The 22758-nt window shown below is 34.9% G+C and overlaps 1 protein-coding gene across 1 annotated transcript; it reads left to right on the top strand.

Moving 5' to 3' along the window:
• Positions 1–4751: 4751 nt before the first annotated feature.
• On the top strand, positions 4752–15763 carry LOC131038629 (AP-2 complex subunit sigma). The gene is made up of 7 exons (XM_057971117.2): positions 4752–5004; positions 5101–5199; positions 6050–6100; positions 13888–14061; positions 14918–14977; positions 15130–15203; positions 15353–15763. Exons 1-6 carry the CDS (start codon positions 5002–5004, stop codon positions 15169–15171), a joined length of 429 nt encoding a protein of 142 aa, XP_057827100.1. The 5' UTR covers positions 4752–5001; the 3' UTR covers positions 15172–15203; positions 15353–15763.
• Positions 15764–22758: the final 6995 nt, after the last annotated feature.

Raw genomic sequence — 22758 nt, 5'->3', positions numbered from 1 at the left:
CCTTACTCCACTTATGAGAGACTTTCATTGTACATGGGTACCTTATCAAGATTTGTTCCTAGGATCCATATTTACTTTTAAGAATTATTACTCACTAAGTATAGCTTAAGGGGGGTTTTAGAGTAAAGGGATCCTTAACCCTCAACTTGGCTTAAGTAGCACTTAATGGCTTAGTCTAACTTACCCTTAACATTAAAGGTTAAGTTCACTTTTGAGGTTATGCAATTATTTGACTCACCACATGTCCACACATGAGGTTAGATGCTTTTTAATCTCACCTCATTAGAGGTTAATGATATTATCTCCTCACCTTATGAGGAGGTTGGAGACTTTGTCTGACACCCTCCACATAGTCTCAGACATGGCTCAGTGTGGCACACATATCTTGCATTGTGTCCCAACACTTGTCACATGTGCTCACATGTGTCCATTACTTAAAGGGTTAGTCATAATTAGTTCTCACCTTCTCATCTTACAACAATTTGTGTACATATATGGGTGTTGCAAATATGTACTTCATCTAGTTTTTGTGCTAATTGATGTGTCGACCGTTATTTGGCTCATTTATGGTTTATAACCTTTGAGTGATTATTTGGATGTGAATCTATAATATTGGCTTCCCAATTAGTTTAGAACATTATTTATCATCATGGACGCTCCTTTACTTCCATCACCAAAGAAGATCCCTCTAGACATGATGACACACTAGCTTGGCAAAATTAGATGCAATAATGGATGTGTAGATGGTGGCAGAGGTTTCTTAGAGTACAAAAGAGAAAAATATTACTATGTGATTTATCTTGAGAAGGTCAATAAAGAGGATAGAGGGGAAATTGTAACCATTAGGACATGATATAGATCAAGCAAGGGGAGATGATAAGATTGGAATTTAGATGTTTTATTTTATGTTTGAAAACATATTTTAATTTTGTCTTTAAGATATTTGACATATTAAACACATTGATATTTCCCTTTTTGCTCATAAAATAATTAAATCTATCATGTTTGTGGGAATGTAACAAATGCATGAAATGTTACTTTGATGATGAAAAATTTCTACTTTTTCACATATAAGCATTTTTAATTTTGACTAACCATAGTAGGAACTCACATTTTCCCAAAGAGGAACTCCTGATAACTCTAGAATTAGTTTATCTACTATGAATTGCACTTATAATCCCTCCTCAAGTAAAAAATGTCTTTGTGGTTAAATAACTGTGTGTTACTCCAATTCTACATGGAATTGAAGGACACCTTAGCCCGAGTCAACTCTTAGTTGGCAATCCAACAAGTGTTGCATACCAAACACACGGATATGACCTTCATCAGTTAAGGAATTTTCAATTCCATTGTTCATCGGTACTCAAATACCATTTAGTCCTGCGGATTACTCCAAGTTGATCTTGCAAATTGATTTGATATGTTGTAACTTCCAATCTTTAGTAGAATTTGATCGATGTAGCTAATTGGTTCTTTTCTAGTCCATATCCCTTATTTTTTGTTTTTATAATAAAGGTTGAATATATATTCAAGCCCATCTCTCAATTTGAGATGGAGTTCAAAGTTTTAAATTGTTGTTTTCATTTGTAGAAGAAACTTCTTTATTTTCATAATTTCCCCCCTTTTGGGGCCATTAGCTGAAATAAAAAAAGAAAGTTGGCCAACCTTGTTAAGCTCTAAATCCCTCCTAAAGGAGATTTCACCCCACTCATTTGATGAAGGTGATCCTAGATTAGTTTCATGTTACATTCTATTATAATTGTTGGTGTTCAATTGTTGTAGTGGTACCATAAATATCATACTTGATCTCTTGTTGAAATTTGCATATGTTATTTTATTTCCAAATTTCATTTATGCATATTAAGATGATATGTGAATTAGACTATTTTCTCCTTCGTCCAAGTGTGAATTGGAATAGCATTCTTTTTCTTCTACAAGTATGAATTAGATTGGTTTCTCTTTCTTGCAAGTGTGAATTCGTATAGAATTTTTTTTCACAAGTGTGAATTAGTGTAGCATTTCTTTTCTACAAATGAATGGAGCAAAAGAGACATCTTAATTTGTATAATGTGTCTTAGAATAGATATTTATATTTCTTGTGTGGATTAATTTTTTCATTTTAATTTCACAAAAATTGTGGTATGATTTGATTCCCTTGTAGTTTAAAATCTTAGGGTAAACCAAAACAAATCGAGATCATTGAAAACCATTGAAAGACACTCTAGACATGACTTGCAATACATTATTGTAGATTGCTTTAGACACCCCCAAAGTGATAGATTAAATAAGTAGGGATTGCGACAACTACTTTGACCCCTTATCACTTTCTATAGCTAGAGTTTATATTATATGCACGATATTTATTTATTTTTATATAAGTTGATTGTGATGATAAATGAACATTAAACTTTTAATTACATTCAAAAAGTGATGATGCATTTGGTAATGCTTATGACATAAAAATATGCAAGTTTATAAATTTTTCTCTAAAATAATTGTATTTTAAGTGGATTTTTATGTATTGCATTCTTTGTTTTGAAATAAACAAAATTATATCAACTTAATTCATAACAAGTCAAATCTCGAGAAATATTAACAAACACTAACAATGTTGTTGCAACATATGAGGCTTGAAAATCTAAATGAATAAAAAAACATTCCAGCGAGTGTTGAGGAGCATGTTATATTTGACACATCTATACAGTTATGTGCCACAAATAGTATGGCTATGTTCCACATCTATACATTTAGATTAAATGAGAAGGGATTGCGACAACTACTTTGACCTCTTATCACTTTCTATAGCTAGTGTTTATATTATATGCATAGTATAATAATTTTTATATAAGTTGATTGTGATGATAAATGAACATTAAACTTTTATTCACATTCAAAAGTGATGATGATTTGGTAATGTGCATGACATAAAAATATGAGTTTATAATATTTTTTCTAAAATTATTATATTTTAAGTGGGTTTTTATGTAATGCATTCTTTGTTTTGAAATAAATAAAAATTATATCAATTTAATCTTTAACACGCCAAATCTAGAGAAATATTAACAAACACTAAAAATGTTGTTGCAACATATGAGGCTTGAAAATCTACATGAGTAAAAAAATACTTCAGTAATTGTTGATAAGCATGTTATATTGATACATCTATACATTTATATGCCACAAATAGTATGACTATGCTCCACAAAAAGAGAATGTTAAAATCACTCATCACACTAGTTGCATGTAATGTGTATGCATATACTTGCTATACAAAATCACATGATGCTAATAATGATCACTTTGACATAGTGATTCTATTATACTTTGGTTGACTTATATTGGTTGTGTGCAATTTGTAGATGAATGCTAGCTTAATTAATTGAGTACTTACGTGGGTGTGTCCTAAGACATTCATGTCTTAGGACACACCCACGTAATTATAATCAGATTCCAAGTTCAAGAGAAGGTAGAGAATAGAGTTAAGGAGAGAAAGGAGTTTCTATCCATTCTATCCATATAATCTTTTAAATCTTATTGTATTGATTACAATAAAAGAATTAGCTTCAAACTCAACTATCTAAGATATATTTAACTTAATTACATAGCTTCACCCCTAATAGTAGAGCTTGAAATTCCCCCTCATTATTTGTTCTAGGTTTGAGGTGTAGAGAGGCCTTACACACCATCTCCCCTTCTAGTCACAAATAATGCAACCAACCATAGACTTTCTTGGGTCCCCTTTTGAAGCACTATCAAAGAGCTATGAACCTGTGAGGCCACAATCGGGGGACCTCATCCCCACACTTCACTTGTTCAAACCCGTGAGCACAACGACCCAGTGAAGACACAAGGCCTGCGAGCACAATGGCCCAATAGGGGTTTGAACCTTGGCGGCCGCTTCACCAATGAAGTGTTTTAATCGCGACACTACATGTCTGAAGACATATGATATTATACATTCAAATAGCTAATTATTTAGTATTATTTCCTATAGGGTATAGTCATGATGTTCATATATTTTCATATTGTTATAATATATGTTTTGTTTGATATTTGAATGCCTTCTTTAACTTTTATGCATTTTGTGTTTGTATTGTACATAATACATTACAATTGTTAAAAAACTATATTGTGAGAATAAGAGCACATTAAACATATGATGCATCTAACAATGTGTAAACACAACTAGTAGACAAAATGATTTCTTTTAATTTCTAAAACTAATACATTTTTAATAGAACTTATTAAATAATGTATCTTTAAAAATTATATTATATTTAAAAAATACACATTTTAAAAATAAAATTATATATTAATTTTTCTTATCATGACACTTTACATTTTTGAACATCAAAATACATTCAATATCATTTCTTCCTTATCATTAAAACTTAAAAATATTATTAAATAGTTGACACACAAATATTTAACACCCTTTTTTAATGCCAAAGGCATCTACAATGACATCAAAATGCCTGTAAACAAAAATCCATTTTTGAAACAATTTGACATGCAAATGACGGGTAAACGCATAAAATATGCCATAGAACCCTCCCAGCTTGTTTTCAACTAGATTCACAACTGTATTCTTGATGTTTAGTATTTTAGAATGATTCTCTTTACATATATTTTAAATATAAATATGCTAGTAACTTAAACAATTCATATAATAATTTAAGAAGCTATAATTAAGGGATGACCCTGTTTGATAGCACTTAATTTGAAATTAACCAAGTCAAATAGAATATAAGAGATAAAATGGCTCTATTTAAATTTCTGATTTGAGGAAGCCTTGCAACTCGGACGGAGGCGTAAAACATTCAATTTTTTTTTTTTGTTTGGACTCCATTCAATTCATTTGACCCAATTATTTCAATTTTCTCAAATTATTTATAATCTGAGTCCGTTCTCCCAGGCCAGCTTCGGGAGGCAAGGGGAGATCCTGTGTAATTATCAAGCTTATTCCGTTCATACAACTGGAATTGAATTTTCTCGGGCACCATGGTAAGATTTTAATGCGATCTGTCGGCAATACATGTTAATATTTTTTGTTTAGAAGATAGATAATAGCTAATATGCAGAATTTAAATGATTTTGCAGATCCGGTTCATATTACTTCAAAACAGACAAGGAAAGACCCGTCTGGCCAAGTACTATATTCCACTGGAAGAATCAGAAAAACACAAGCTTGAGTATGAGGTACATAAGATCGGTTTTCTTCCTTTTTTGTTCTGATTCTTCTATCAAATTTGAATTAGGGTTTATTCTGCATTTATAAAGCTTATAATGTAAGAAAGAGCAAGCCATGGATAGCCCCTTTTTCACGTTTACATCAGAAATTTAGGATCCACATTCCTTTAAAGGCCTCTAGGGTTATATTTGGCTTTCGGGTCGTTTTTTGAAACAAAAAACTGCAAGAAAGTTGTTGCCACAGTCAGCTTTGGGCCTGCTGCATTTATGATCGAGTTGCTTCATTCTCCTGTATGAGTAGTCATATTTGTGGAGTCAAATTGTTGTATTTAGATGTTCAATTGGATTTTATTTCTTTACATCGCGTCTGTAATTCTAGGACTTAGCCGTTGAGATCAGGACTGAATTCTAAAAAAAATTGCTAAATCTTTGGAGAGATTTTGTGCCGACTTTATCATGCTGTATGTAAGATTGGGCCAAATTCTTAATCTTTTACGTTTTTTTGAGCCGTCTTCTTGTTGTTATTTGAACCTACTTTTAGCTCTTACTAGTTTTCTCCATCACCATTACATTACAACCCCTTGGGCAGAATTAGTTTGTTTTGAATCTTGTTCTGTTAAAACCGAATTGTGCACATCACATAGGCTAGATAAACTACTCTTTAACAGCTACATTATGAAGACTTGTAGATGGTGTTAGTATTAAATATTTATATATTAGTTTCAAATGAACATATATCTGGAATCAACTGAGTTATATCCACTTTCTTTTATCTGTTTATATCTTTAATCGTCTATGTTACATTTTGAAGTTTTTATGGAGTTTGAGTAATAACATTAAATGGACATACTACATGCAGGTGCACCGACTGGTTGTCAACAGGGACCCCAAGTTTACAAACTTTGTCGAGGTGAATTGATTGTTATCTTGGTTTTCAAAGATTTGCTTCTGTATGTTAAATTTTTATTAATATGTATGCTTTGCACAGTTTATAACAGGGTGAACTTTGAGAAAATATATTTAAAAGTATCGAGGTTTTAAAAATCCTTATAAGCTTCTGCAACATCTCTGTTTGAATGGATTTTAGGCAAGTTATTTTACCATTGGAGTCAAACAGGGGCCCCATCTGTCATTGAATCTCGAGATGAGCTCAAATATTATCTTCACTAGCATAATTATGTTGATGATTGATGATATGAGATTTCCACAATCCATAGAATTCATATGTTGATGATGTTTGTATATCACAACACACTTTGGTTGCTATATTGTTTTTAGATAATGATGTAATCCCCATTCTCCTACTGATCAAAGAGACAACTTGAAGATCTTGCGCACTTAACCAGCTTCTGGTCAACCTTTGTAAAACTAAGCGCATGATCTTGAACACCTCCTTGGATGCTTTTCTAGATTCCAGTCCTTCTATAAATGGGAACTTGTGGAGATCTCAACAACAGATGTTTGTTTATTGGGTTGTGTTTTAGCTTGAATCCTACTTCATGGTTGCATCTTTGTGCCCCACATTTTGTCTTGGGAGTAGTGATGCTTTTAGATACATTCCAAGGACACCCTTTGGGAAATGTGTCTCTTCAACAAAGTCATCAAATCTCACCAATTCAAGGTTGGGCATCCTAGAATGGAGTCTAGTTTTGGGATCATATTGAGAGGGTTGAAAGTATCAGGCTTTACTGTATGAACCATTGCAATTTGTTGATTCCCTAGTGCATTGTTTAACTTGTGTTCATTGCCTAACACCTTCACATTTTAGGTATCTTCAAGCTTTCTTTCTACATTCACAGACCTAAATGCCTAGGTGATTCATCCTTTGGTTGCAAGAGGTACACATTTTTAAGACTTTGTTCTTTAGAGAGTGCTTCCTTCTTTTGCTCATCAAGTATTGCTGCAAGTACCTGTTGTGACGTTTTCACACATCGCCCCATTGCAAATGGGGACCCATGTTTTTTTGCTCGTTTTGTTCGTTTTCGCTTTGCTTTTTCTAGGGTTTTGTTAGTTTGTTAGTTGTCTGGATTTAGGGTCAAGCCTTAGGGTTCTAATTACCGTCTTTTCGGACCAAAATCCAGTCGTTTTTGAGGGCTTTTGAGTTTCCTTTTCTAGAATGCAAATTTTGAATGAAATGAATTCGCCAGAATGGTCTAATTTTCAATTGGAATGTTGATGCAGAGCTTAAATTTGTCTAAGTGTTGAAGATGAAATGTGAATTTTTGTCCAATTGAATATTTTTGACCAAATTTTGACTTTTTTGAATTTTGATCCTAGGCATTTCAAATGATTTGTTTTCGCCTTGTGAAGTGATAAAATGTGTAAAATCATGATATTTTGGCCTGTAGGAGCAAAATCGCTCCTGTCCCTCAGTGAAGGACGGGAGCTCGTTTTCAAATATCTTACTATTCTTGCAGGGTCAAGATGAATTACGAATTGGAAGTGATGGAGAAAGGCGAGATCTTTCCATTGAATATAAATTGAAGATTTTCATGAACACAGAAATGCCTCCAGGGGAAAAATCGCTCCTGTCCCTCAGTGAAGGACCGGAGCTACAAATCCAATTTTGCTTTGTCCTTGCAAGATTTTAACGTCTTGACGATGTGAAAAGGTCCAGAGAGGTGCATTTTATCAAATGAATATAACTTGAAGCGTCGCCCAGGGGATCACATAGGATAGCAAGTCCGGCCTGAGTGAGGTCCTAATCCTGAAATTTGGCTAAGTCTGGAATGCCCTGATCCTGAATTTGACTAAGTCTGGAAACTGAAAAAAACCTCCAAAAACTAGATTTTGCAATATAACTCCTGGAGGTCTGAAACCACTCTCAAACATCCTGAAAGTATATATGGAATATAACTTAAAGTATAAGTTCTTATACTTAAATGTTATATTCCATTAAAATTGTCCTGATTGAGAGTGCGAAAAGTCAAATTTCGCTCGTGTCCTTCTCCAAGGGTCCACAGCGAAAAAGCGCTCCTGTCCCTCTCCAAGGGGCCAAGGCGAATCGCTCGTGTCCCTCACCAAGGGACCAGAGCGAAAATGATTAGTTGAGCCATTCCTGACCTTGTTCGGACGAATCGAGACATCAAAGGCATGGTGAAGGACGAAATGAGCATGATAGAGCATCCAGACTTGATCAAAACAATAAAATGCTTAAGTTCGCTCCTGTCCCTCAGGAAGGGACCAGAGCGATTTTTGTTATAGATGATTTTCTCGCCAAGTTACGACCGATTCCAAGGCATGGATGAATGGAAGGACACATTATGAACCCGTTGAATATAAATCTGGAAGCTAGCAAAGTGAAGTGAAGCATACAAAGCCAAGATCGCTCCTGTCCCTCTCCAAGGGACTAGGGCGATATGATGATTATATTGCCGTCCCTCCAAGATCAGGACACTCCAAGGCGAAGAACAAGGTACCAAGGACGTTTCGAAGCATCTCCATCAAGCACAAAGTTACAAGGATCGCCACATTGAGGGATTTGCTCTAAAATATCCTAATTCGCTCCTGTCCCTCAGGAAGGGACCAGAGCGAAATTTCCATAAAGACCAAGATTTTGAAAGTTTAACAAGTATCAAGCCACCAAGAGGAATCAAGGGACGTCATTTCACGCATTGAAGGTAATGGCAAGTTGAAGAACGCAAGGACAAGCTTAAAAACTTGAAGTTCGCTCCTGTCCCTCAGGAAGGGACCAGAGCGATATTGATTATATTGGCCAAGTCTCTCAAAATTTACGTCAAGCCAAGGTTTTGCAAGATGGTAAAAGGTCTAAGGCGTCTTTTGAAGGTGATATACCAAAGTGTTGAACATTAAAATGCTACCAATTTGCACAAAGAGCCTATATCGCTCCCGTCCTTTGGACAAGGACCAAAGCGATTTTTACTAAAACACTCATGTTCTGTCAAAACCAAGACAAGGCAAAGATAGGCATGGTCAAGGACGTCCTTTGGAAGACAATGAATGAAGAACAAAGATCAAAAGTTTGCAAATTTGAGCCAGGACACTAGGATCGCTCCTGTCCCTCAGGAAGGGACCAGGGCGATATTACATCCAAAGGCACTCATTCACACATGCAAGTCAATCTAACTCAAAGGACCCAGCTAAAATGGCGATTTGGACGTAAGGATGAAGACCTTGGACGTAAAAATTGCAAGAATCATGACCAAATTGATGGATCGCTCCTGTCCCTCAGTCAGGGACCAGGGCGATGAGGTACGTATCTTCTCACTTTTTCATTTTGGCGCTTAAAACACATTTTTTAAATTTATTTAAATGCTAGAAAAAAAATCGATATTTAATTAAAAGCATTTAAATAGCGCATGGTATGTATTTATTAATTATTTTTTTGCCTTTGTAAAAAATCAAAATTTATTAATTAAAAATAAAGGCATTTAATAATTAATTATTAATTTAATAAAAATCAAAAGGGAGCGCTTGGGTTTATTTTGTCAAGGTCGGCCTTTATTATTTATTTAAAAATCGTTTTAATTGCTATATTTTGCAAAAAGTCGGCCTAAGGTCAATATGAAGGTGAGCGCCTATAAAGGAAGGTGTTTATTTCATTTTCACATCATCATTTATCATCTCTCATATGCAACTTGGAGAAGGCAAAAGAGGAGCGAATTTCATACAAAGGAAGGGCGAAATTATCATTCAAGAAGAGGAGCGAATTCAATCAAAGGTGGTGCGAAACTACTATCCAAAGGAGAGGCGAACTTGAAGTTTCTATTTGAGCGAAGTTGCCTAGGACGTCAAAGACATATCAAAGATGGCGAAATTGCTAACTTGAAGAGGAGATCACGTCCAAGACTTGAAGGGTGGCGAAGTTGATAAGAGGAACGTTCTTTTGAAGATCACATCAAGACTATCGAATTTTGATTTTTGCCTAGGCAAATTCCTCATTTTGCATTCTAGAGTTAGCTCTCTAGTGAGGTATGGCGATATGGATTTATTGTTTTGATTTTGATTGTTAATCGTCATAGCTTAGATTTTGAAATTTTGAAATTTTGAATTCCTAGCTCAAGAGTCGTTTTTAGGAAATGATTAATAAAGGACTTATCATTAAGTTTCCTAAAAAATTGCTCTCTAATTTATGTTATGTATTGCAAAATCATGTTACTAATTTTGAAATGTTGTGTAGGCGTCAAATGGAGGTCTCTTCAAGGAAAATCAAGCCGGATCAAGGACGGTCTTCGCCAGGACGATCAAGCCAAGACATGGGCGACCTCTTTCAATCCAGCGTTCCAAGGCGAGGTACATCGTCATCCTGCACATCAAGGACAAAAGGAGTTAGAACAAGAGTTAATTAAAGATAGCCTCTCAACGACATCAAATTGAATATCTAGCAAGCTTCAAGTGTCAGATGAGGTGGCATCCTAGTCATCATTTCTCCAATCAGTGAAGTCCATCTCAGCATGTCCAGATTCAATGTACTTAACTCATGGAAGGTGGCACAAACTCCGATGTACCTACCCCGACTATCCATTGGTCGATTTTTCTAAAAGGGACATGTGTCCAAGCAATACAATTTTATCATTGGTCGAGCATTAAATGTTATGTAATGGTTGTAACAAACCCTAATTAGGGTTTTCATTGTAAAATCTTGGCCATTGATCTTGAATTGATCTAAGCCATCAAATTGTATTGTGGGCACTATATAAGCCCAGGCATTTCATTTTGTAAGGGTTAATTTTAGATGATTAGAGAGAGTTGTAAATAGTTGGAAGAGTTAGAATATAGTTGATAGAATAGCAATTAGAGTAGAATAGGAGGACAAGGCAAGAAATTGTTGCCATTGATTGTAAACAAACTCCATTTTCATTGAAGTAATGGTGAAATATGTCGTTTTCTTGCAATTTGCATGGTTTCTTGTTGAAGTCTTCAATCTTAGATGGTAGATAATTAGATGAATGGAGGAAATGTGATTGATTGATGGTGGAATTCGTACATCCATACTACTAGCAGTTTGTTGATTGCAGACTTGCCTTGCGTAGTCAACTGGAATCATTCAGCTTAAGCTCAATTTCAATTTGTCGCCTCTTCATTGATATGCATCAACTTGGATGGTATCTATGCCTGCGGTGATGATTTGAACATCATAAAGCTCCCTTAGAAGATCGCACTAGTCTTGTGTAGATGTTCCATTGATGTCAAAACAAGATCTAGTTAGAGTTTTGTCAAAAATCAAATCATTGCTCCTACATTCTTAGTATTAGGATTAGATCCTCTCTTCGCCCTTATCCTTTTTCCATTTTTTTCAAATCTAAGTTAGTAAGAGCCTGTGTCCAGCAAAGCAGATCGGAAGTTCAATGTAAGTCCCCTTGTGATTCCAGCAAATCACATCATACCACTGGAGCTTGTCCACACGTAGAGACCCTACATCAAAGAACCTTGGAGTCTACCTAACTGATCCTTTATGCGAATCTTCAGCAGTTAGAGACTATTTTCTCAAGAGAGGATAAGATACCCTTAGGTATTTTATTCTGTGTTAGGCTGTGTACAAAACACACGTCAACAGTACCCTTGGAGACTAGTTTTCTCCTCCAAGACATTCATATCTCCATTATTGGATCCCTTCATTTAGATGCCCCTTAGATGCCCCTTCATGCCATTGCCTCTTGAATGAGGTAAGCATTAAAGTTGTCAGAGGGCGTATAATGAGAGTATGTTTAGGTTATTTGAAAATCTCATTATTAGGTTATCAGCCCAAAGTTAGGCTTCTTTGTTGATATTTTTTTACAGATTCTGGATGGCAGGTGTTTGGCATAACTATTTTCAACCTCATTGATCACATCACTTTAAGATCCCACTTGGTTAATTGAGGGTGTGTTGCAATCAGCTCTAAGTGGAGATAGATTACTATATTTCATGTAATGAAAGTGTTCGACCTCTTGAGTCCCTCTAGGAGGTTGAAATTGAAGAACAGTTTTATCTTCAATCATCATGTTTACTATGAAACCTTTGGAGGTATCATTGTTGAGTAGAGATTCAGTGATTCTCTATAAACCATTCTTAGGTGGCACTTTTCTTTCTAGAGTTTGCCTCCTCTAGGCATAGGTCCTACTAGATGATGACTTCTTGTATTCAATTCATCATCAATATCGTTGGGGGCACTAAGCACCCTTTGTTGGTAATGCAAATGTAGAGGGAGACTGATTAGTGACAGTGACACAATGTTTAGCCTTATGTATGATCACTAGTTTACCTCACTTCCTTCACCATCATTCTAGGCACTGTCAAATTACTTTGTTTTGGTGTCAGGGGCCTTTACCCCTGGCCATACAGGCCTATAGTCAGTGTGACAAAGGCAACGCATTACCACTTTCATCTCTTCCACCAGACATTTGTCAACCTTGGGTGTCAGGATCTAGGAGTAATGGACTTCCTCCATGCCCCATTAATTCTGGGCTATTATTAGGTTGTGCACTGTTTTTTTGTGGTGATCAATGACGGTGTTGCTGGTTTTCCGGGCCCAAGCATTGGTATAGGTGCATGTCTTCATTAAATTCCTTTCTCAGTCTCCCTTTTTGAGCTTTCCAGATTAATGCTTCATTGAAGGGTTCCTTCTCTCATATTGTTATTTCTATTTTTTCTTTGATTTTATGGTTTTTCCTTTAACTCTTGGTGTTTGTTGTTTTCATAACCCAGGGCCTTTATGCCTTAGTATTTCTTAACTTTAATTGGATGTGCCATGAAGTCCTATTGAGCTACTTTTGTTATTTGCAGCATAAATATAATTTTTTTAATTTTTTCCTCTGATGGAAAGAACTCATTTTAGAGCCAAAGCCTCCCTAAATGCTCGGTTTGGTTTACTTCTTGATAGAAGATGCCATTCAAATACCAGAATTTTATTATTCATATCTTAATAGTACCAACATCTCTCATACAGCCTTAGCCAAAAGTGCTACCTGATCTATAAATAGAAAACTGGGCGCAACAACTGCTACTGTTGGAAAGAAATACTCACCCAACACACTGAGTGATATGTATGCTAGATGACCTCTCAGTTGGGGGAGTCAATTCCATATAAAGTGAAAAATCTAAGAGGCATTAAAATCGCTATTTATAGTAATCCTGCTTTGCAGTTCAATAAGGATTTCTGTGGAGAGGGCAGTGCTGTGGCTGAGAGAGCAGGCATCTTATGATTTATCCTTTCTTTGGATGTACACCATATGAGAGTACTTGTGCGCTCCCATTGAGTAATTGTTGAGGTCACTCTTAATCATCTTTACAGATCCCTTAAATGTGTAACGTAGGATGCAAGAATGTGGCTTTGTACATTGGTATGCATCTTTTCCATGCAAATTCATCTAAACTGAGTTTACACATGTTACTGGTGTATTTTATTTTTAAGGTTTTCTAGTTTGCATCTTTTACATGCAAATATACCCAAACTGTGTGCAAGTATTGTAGTTAACCTTTATATGTAAATTTACACCCCCGTTCTACATTTTACTGGTGTATTCTATTTTTAAGGTTTTCTACTTTTAGTGAAAATTTACAAGTTCAAATATATAGAGAAGGCTTTGAAACTCTGCTTATCTTTACCTTCTATGTGAATTATTATTATAATTCCTTTGCGTTTATTTCTCTTACATTCCAGCTTCTTACAATGCCTCTATATCTTGATCATGTTGACTTCTAATCTGCTTGTAATGGCTCCATGTCCTGATGGTGATGAACTTTGATCTAGTGCAGTTCCGCACTCACAAAGTGATTTATAGGCGGTACGCAGGCCTGTTTTTCTCAATGTGTGTGGATATCACCGATAATGAGCTAGCATATCTTGAAAGCATTCATTTATTTGTGGAGATACTGGATCATTTCTTCAGTAACGTATGCGAGCTTGACTTGGTATTCAATTTTCACAAGGTAAATTTCTTTGAATTTTCTTTGATCTAATTTTGCTAGGAGGAAATTAAGATCACATAGGAAAGGTATATGTGTCAGGTTTTTTCATTACTTAGTGCTTATAATTCAATGTTATGGCCTCTCATCTGCCTTTTATAAGATGCCAAGCCCCTGATCTGTTACCAATATGAAGTTTACTGAATTGTAGGGATCCTTTCTTTTGGGAGACCACGATGTTGTTTATGTCATTTATGCTACATTATACTAGAGTTGAAGGTTCCTATTTTTTGCATTTTAAATATATTTTTGATTTGAAGTCTCCTGTCATTTGAAAATTTTCAAGTTAGTTTCTATTAGAAGGGTCTGCTCATTTCACATTTGTTTCCGAGTTGAAGGTTTCATTATTTTTTGCTTATGTAATTGTTTACTTGGATTGAAGAGTTCACTGAATATAATAGGTTAGAATACTAAGTTTTCATGCACCATATGTTCCACTCATATTCAGTTATCACAATTCTAACTATACACACCTTTGTTCACAACGTTCAGGCAAAGGATGGCCCATTAAAAATAAAACTTAATAGGGAAAAATGCAATTCCATAATCTAGTGGATGATCACAATGTGCCTTTGAAATGCAAAAAGGAAATTGGCTTCTTGTTTTAGTTCAACAAAATTTATGTCAGTCAAAACTTCTTATTTATTCTGGAATTATGATGAATCTTAATTATACCCTTTAACTAGAAGACCTATGAATCAATGTTCTTAGAGTTGATGGAACTTTGCATAGGTAGTCATATATAATTCTGTGTTGCAACAGACTGATACTTTCATGGTGAAGGAAAGAAAGTTCTAAAAATTATTTATTCTGAATGCAGGTATACTTGATACTAGACGAGTTTATTCTTGCAGGGGAATTGCAAGAAACAAGTAAGAAGGTAAATTGAAACTTTTAGTTTAGGATGAATGTTTATGTATTTCTACTTGTAAATATATTTCTCAAGTATGAGGCAAATATCCAATGTTTCTGAGCATTAGATGCCTATGAAAAGAATCACTGCACATTTCTATTATGCATGATATGTTACAGGCAATCATTGAGAGAATGGGGGAGCTGGAAAGACAGGAGTGAGAATCGCGGTCGCTCCAAGTATTATCTTGAAGGTAGGAGAAGCTACTTGGTCGAGGATTTTCACTTGTTTCTGGAAAATGGAATGTAATCATTTTGTATTTTGAATATATAATTGATATTTTTACTTTTGTGGTGTTTTTTTCCTTGCTTTTAAAATTACACCATCTTTGGAATGTGGCAGGTTTTGATATTTGATTTTATTCTGTCACCAATGATAGTTGGGGGTTGTTGATTTGCTTTACGTTGCAGGGTGTGCAGTAGACTGTTACTGCTTTTACTCTTTTTTTTGTACAATGGTAATGACTAATTAGGGATTTTCATTGTTCCCTCTTTATGGAGTTTGTATTAGACTTCCTACTTCTGGGGAAGAGGATTAATACACTCCATCGATTCATTTTTTTCTAAAAATTCTGTGTTCCAAAGGATCTGAGTTCTTTTTTTCCTTGGAAGATGTAACTTGATATAAAGCTGACTTATAATAGGATGCCCAATTTATACAAGAATACTATAGGATATTCAAATATTCAGATTTGTGAAGTTTGCACTGCATTTTATCATATTATATTTTTGAGGTGCATTTATGCTTTGTCTATCTTATAAGTTGCTCATATTACATTATATTGAAACTATTTCTGGATACAGCTGAGCTTATTTTTGAATTTGATTTTTTAACTAAATCTCCATGAACTTTGTGGTTTAGATTTTATTTTTACAAAACTTCAATTAAGATTCTGTCAATGCTAGATCTCTTCCCTCAGCCGTCAACATTTTTCATTAGACATGCATTATGTGGTATACATCTTTATCTCCTGCTCATGCCTGTATACATTCATTGATTTGTTACATATACGTGACCACAAATATTTAACAAATAAAAAATATAACACATTGTCACATTGAAGGATCACACAATTATTTCAGTTTACCATAAGCATAATGATAGAATTAATGTTCTGCACCTAACTATTTATACTTTATATTTTAGAGTAATTAGCAACATATGTTGTTAAAGGGCATGTTTTTAATATCAATAATTTCAGCTTTAAATTATGTATATATGGGATTTTAGGTGATTCAAAACTTCAAAGGTTCCATTATTTATGTAAATATGATTGTGCCTGGACACTTATACATTATCTCGTTTAAAGGTAAAATATTTCAATTATATCATAAAATACCAGTCAAAACAGTTACGTATATTAGTACAAAAGTTCAGAAAGGCCAGGGGAAAACTATCCTTCCGGCTGTGAAGATCCAGCTGCTAGTAAAGAGAAGGACTAACATTCAAGAAAATTTCATTGGTGCCCATTAGACTATAAAGATTGAAATCATATCAGTCGTCTTCTAATATGGAATTGCATATACATCTCATCTATTTAATTTATTACATCTTGCTTGTGGCAGCTGACATTTCTTCTTGAATATTTTTGACATCACAATGTTAGAAGGTTAGCAGGCCCATCATCTTTTCTTCCATTTGCAGCTCCTAGTGAAGGCAGAGCTGATATCAGTCAAATTCTTGCCGTTTTTTCATTGTCAGAATCTTTACCCCATCGATTGAACAGTTTAAGAGGGAATCAATTGAGTGATTAGTGAAACCAGGTGACCTATTAGACCCATTAACCAACTCATTAACTTATTTGTCAAGCTCCTGAGCTTACAAGTCTTCAAAAGAATCTACAGGCAGCTCTGTTATCACTTGATTATTCAGTGACAAAAGCAGCAAATCTCATCACCACTGCAAGGAATACTGACAGCATATTAATCTTAGTCCATTTTTGGGCAAATTTTAGGGTAATCCCAAAAGGGGACATTACACAGCAACCACAGGTTCTTTGCAAGGAAGGTCTTGGCACCAAATTGAAATAGGACAGTTTATTGTGGAGCACATTGTGAATAAGAAAAACCTCCAAAATGACAAATGGCCAAGGTGTATCTTAACCAATTGTATAATCTGTAGTATCCTGATTATAGGCAATAAATCAACCTTTTTTCAGTTAGATTCAGAAGTGAAATCCAATGCTAAATGCTGGATTGTTGCAGGTTGAGAGTTAAGCATCAGAAATTTGTGTTCACGAAATTATGGAAATATCATAGCTGAATTAACTTTATTGGAGTAATGAAATGTAACAGACTTGGATCTTATGACAGCAAAACATATGCTCAACGGTTCTGTTCAATTGTTGGAAGGAGAAAAACAAGATGAAGTTGTAAGAATCGGAAGTAAAGAGGATTTTCTTTTATGCTCATTTTAAGGTAGAGTTGCACGGGTTCCAGATCAGAGGTGAGTGAAATCTCATTTACTAATTGAAGTCCCCCTGTTTCCGGGATGGTGACATCTTCGAGACATGGGGACTTGGATGGGATGTCCCCCTGTCATCCTGCCAGTGCTGCACAAGACTTGGGGACGTTTCTGGGATGTGCCCTTCGAGGAGGAGACATTTCCAACACACCCCTTGGTTTTGGGACTCTAGGTAGTTCAAGGGACTCTATCGAGACTCCCATCCGTCCTAGAGACTTCTAGGTGTACCCTGTTGCAGCAAAATAAAAAATAAAATATTTTTGAAAGGTCAAAAATGTTTTTTCCTAAGGACTTGGTGTTGCAAAAAATAAGTGATAAATCTTTGAAATTGACATTCACCATGGTTTGTGTGGGGTTTTGAAGGCCTTAATTTGTGCTTGATGATGAGTGCTATGCCCCTCTATCCTGCCCTGCATCATAACAAGGAATACGGTTGTTGACCTCGGACCCTATGAGGGGTGCTGCCCATCAACCCTGTCCTGTATTATGACAAGGAATGTGCTAGAAACATTGCCCTCAGACCCCATGACAAGTGCTGCTCCCAAACTTCCGTGAGTAGCACTGCCTTTTGACTGTATGGGGGGATTTGCTCCCATATATGCCATTGTTAATGTTCACTTTAATCATTGCCATGTTTTAATTTTTATTAGTTTGAAGTTTAAACTTTACTTAATTACTTAGCATGCCAAATTTTTGTACTTATTCCTTACACATCTTTTTATAACTAATTTAATAATTAATATATAATTAGTATATGTATTTGTGCCACTGACCCACCACTATTCCCCCACTGTCCCCAAACTTAGGCCCTTGGTCCCCTTGTTTCAATGTCCACTTATCCTGCCGTTAGTTAACTCCATGGAACTATGAGTTGAACATGTTATAAGGTGCATCATCATTTTATATGGAGATTGTTAGATTTAAGCAGTTGGCTAGTTCTCGATGATGATATAGTTACCATTTTGTTCAAATCAGAAATAGGCTGTGGATATTCCCACCAAGCCACTTAGTCTTAATAAATTTTGTAACTAATGGATAAACATGGCCTAGTTTCTAGTATGACCTTCAATGTAAGGCATGGTTTTTTTAAATGATCATACATAATGTCATGGCCCCTCCTTGATCATTATATATAACCTAAATGAAGTAATTATTATTAATTAATATAATAATTATCAACAAATGATTACTTGAAATCATTGAATATTTATTTATTAAATATTATTATTTAATTAATTAATATTCTTGAAATATTTAAATAAAATAAATTAATATTATATTTGAAAATATTATAAATAAATATTACATATTAATAAAATAGTGATATTAATATGGAATGGGGAACTGAGCAAACCAAGTGATCAACAATGTCCGAAATACATATGCTACTTATGTATTCATGAGTTCGATGTTTGAGTTAAATCGACCTAGCCATATGTTTATAAGATAACAAGTAGACGAATTTGATCTTAATAACAAGTTACAAAGATCACCAAAAGCAGATTGCAAACCACATATCGATATTTGATGTTATGAGTTAACATTAAGCGATCCATATGCTTAACCAAGTTCATCATCAGCGTAAAGCAATACTTATATCGAAGCATCAATGAACAATTTGTTATTGAGCATGAAGTATTCAGTCAAGCAAATACAATTAGCGCCATCGAATGGGGGGGATTATAATAATAACTAACTATCCTTGATTAGTTATTCAAAGGGGTGCGATGAAGAATTCCCAATTAGGCTGTGATGAAGAGACATCTCTTATCTTCCTTCAACCTTGATATTTAAGGAGCTCGATACCATTCCAATTAGGATATATATTTTCCTTTTCTGATTCTTATCCATATGGGGATCGCTCAAGGAGTTTTGCAATGGTGCTGGACGTTTAGCCATCAGACTTAGCTCACAAGACAATACAGTGTTCCTTTATAAGGATTTATATGCAGCAATTGAAGTAGTAGGTATTAATGATAAAACAAACAGCGATCTGCTTTTATTAACAACGACTTTACCAAAGCAGAGCTAATGCAACTTATTAAAATTCTGTTAAGAAGCAAACCGATAGAAAGAAAAGGTGCGATTTGAATTAGTTGTTAGGGTGCGACTTCACCATTACATGGAATGGTACAACTTCATTAGAAGATACGAGGTTTAATGATTAATGTTTTATTAATCATAAAACATTATTTATCTTTTGAGGATGGTCAACTGTTACAAGACAAAACACAGTAACAATCTAATACAGTAAGGCAAGTTAGTTGATGATCAAAAGGTGAGATCTACATAATGCTGTGCAGAATTTAATAATAATATAAATAATAGATATTAATGTAATAATTATAATTATTATAATATCTTCTAGAAACTGCTCTGCAGTAATACATAATAATTTATATAACTAGTAATTAATAAATATGTAAATAATTTATAATGAATCAGAATAAGATTAATTATCTAGTACGGTAAATTAACAAGTACTTGATAGAATATCACAGATTGGATTCATGTTAAGATAGACTTGTCTCTTAATCAAGTTAGTTTAAGTCACAAGTATATAGAAATGGGTTAATTATGGCTAAAGCAGAGCTAAACCTAGTAGGGGACATTACACACAAGATAAGTTTGATATGCATTTTACATTAAATGACGACTTACACTACTAACCTTAGCATATTGACTAGCAACTTAATCAATTTACCTCAAGGTTACCCTTATCAAAACAACCTTCCACACATATTTATACTGAGATTGACATAAACGAAAAATCCCAAATAGTAAGATTCCCCTAGTAAATCTTGGTGAACTTCTTTGGTGGATAAGGTATGTAGAGATGATTGCTAGTGAACTTGACTAGGTGAAGGGGCTAGGATTGACTCTAATCTAGATGGGATTGAGTTTACCAATGAAAGATGTGGATATCATTATGTATCTTCATTTACATTAGTATTTCATAATGGAAAATGCTAACTTAGAAAGAACAATTGAACCTACATCAAATGTGTGTGCATGCCTATATACTAACATCCTCTATGTATATTAAGTTGGGAATGAAGGAAAGAAGAAATTTAAGATTCTTCGTCCTTACGGACAATGTAGTGTAATTAATCTGATGAATATGCTGGGTCAAGCAAGATGTCATAACCTACTGAAATGCTCCAAGTTGTTTATGTCAAATCTGAAAGTGATTTGACACAGATGCTGAATCAGGCAGTGGTTACGTAGCCAATTGAGAAGCTCCCAGACCAATCAAGTGTTCTATAGCACATGCACAAACAAGGTCAAATAAGCAAACACCAAATATGACCGTCTAACGATGATAGGAGACAATTGATAAAAGATGTTGGAGTCAATAGGAGGAAACTCGAAGGTTGAAAATTGCTAGACAACTCTGTCAAAAACAATGCAAAAAGGCTCCAACAAAAACCTGATCTAGGACAATAACTAGTGGTATATAGACTCTAATTACGAGTTAATGTGTTGGGGCAGTTGAAGTGTTTATGGTGTAAAAGAATTGATGCATTTTGAATAAAGATTGAGAGTGTCGATGGAAAGATCATGCAAAAATATGTGATTTCAAAAGAAAGGAGCGTGAAGAAGTGTTCATGTGAAAATTATGCTCAGATTAAGTTCTAAATAGAAAAAGAATCTGTATTTGCAGAACTGTTTAAAAACAACATGAAATGGGGGGATTTGCAAAAACCAACACCACTGTGAGAAGCTCCCAAAAATAGCAAGCATAGTAAAAAGAGGCACTCAAAAAGATGCTTGAATAATTGAGATGTCGCCCCTAGAAAACCAAGTACAAAAACAAAGCTGATTGAACATTTGGCTGCTCATGTTTTGGTTGGGTATGCTTGTTGTAAATGTTGTTTTGGACAAAAATCAATTTGCTTGTTGGTTTGTTTTCTGTCTTGATCAAATTGTTGAATAAAAACGATTTGGATCAGTGTTGGGAAAAGGTTGTCATTGATGTCAAAGGTGTTGGTCAGTTCTTTCATTGATGTTAAGGTATTTGGAAGAGTGCAATTATTATCATGTCTCTGAGCATTTGAGTTCCGGAAGGACTGTGACAATCCGGAAGGACAATGACAAGTTATGCTGATGAGATCTGTTGCTGAATGTTTGTAATATCATCTCACATCTATTACAGTTGATTAAGGTGATTTGGAAAGGTTTGTAGAATGCTATTGTGGTCTATCTCTTAGACTTAGTGTTTGCACTGGCAATTTGTTATGCTCCACTTTTGCTGCAATTGAGAGTTATGGCCCGTGGTTTGGAACCAAAGTAAAGTTGCTCATGATGTATCAGATTCTAGAGTTTCAGGAGTTGAGTTTCAGCGGACAAAAAGTTAGAAGTGACAGAGTGGTCATGGTGCTAATTGGCTGATTGGGTTGATATTTCAGTTTGATGCACCAGAGGTTTGTAATGTGTGCTCATAGGAGATAGTGTGTATATGTACATTAGGGTCAGTGGAACGTGTATTGGGTAATGCATAGCGTGTCCCTTCTTCTGTGGTAACGTGCAGGTTTTTGGACCTGGCCTATTACACGTTTAATCAAGAAACTTGTTTGTGGCCGACTTGCGCATATTATAATTATGTTCTAGGTCGACATATAAATGTAATTATCATTGTAATGCATATATGTAGTTGATTTAGGTTCATTCCTAGGGTTTGTGTTGTGTGTATGGCGAAAGAGTTGTGCTAATTGTTTATTCAATTAGTAGAGATGAATTAAGATGTGTGAGTTAAGTTGTAGATCCTATACACACCGAGAGAGTGTTCTGTAGCAGATCAGATCTGGTTGATGATGAAGTTCGAGTTTGGAAGGTTTACATAATTCATATTTTATTTTACTTGAGGTTGTTGCCTCAGATTTGAGTTGGTGCTCAGTTCCGGAGTCAGGGGATTGGTGTCTCTTGTAGGTTGGTGCTTGCAAATTCATTTTAAGGGGATTGGTGTCTCTGGTGGGTTGGTGTTGATAAACATTTGTAAGTTTCATATTTATTTGTGAGGTTAGATTTGGACAGTAGATCCAAGCAACTATTCTCACTGTGGTTTTTTTCTTCAAGGTTTCCACATGTCATCAGTGTTCTTTTGTGTGGATGTGTGTTCATGCTTATCATTGGAATGGTTGTTTTAGCATTAAATTAAGATCCAACAATGTTGCTAATGATCAATTGAATGCGAAGTTGAGATTTTGCATATATTGATTCACCCCCACCCCCTCTTAGTATATCCGTGTGTTTAACAATTGGTGTTTAGAACCCAGTTCCTTGGA

This window comes from Cryptomeria japonica, chromosome 7, assembly GCF_030272615.1.
Source record: "Cryptomeria japonica chromosome 7, Sugi_1.0, whole genome shotgun sequence".
NCBI classification, from domain to species: Eukaryota; Viridiplantae; Streptophyta; class Pinopsida; order Cupressales; family Cupressaceae; genus Cryptomeria; species Cryptomeria japonica.
The sequence above is the reverse complement of the archived record's forward strand: the minus strand, read 5'-3'. Positions and strand labels throughout refer to the sequence as shown.

Excerpts from the sequence above, each read along its gene's own strand:
- LOC131038629 (XM_057971117.2), top strand. Across the intron at positions 5,200-6,049 it reads AACACAAGCTTGAGTATGAG|GTGCACCGACTGGTTGTCAA; the intron begins GTACATAAGATC and ends TACTACATGCAG. Across the intron at positions 6,101-13,887 it reads AGTTTACAAACTTTGTCGAG|TTCCGCACTCACAAAGTGAT; the intron begins GTGAATTGATTG and ends GATCTAGTGCAG.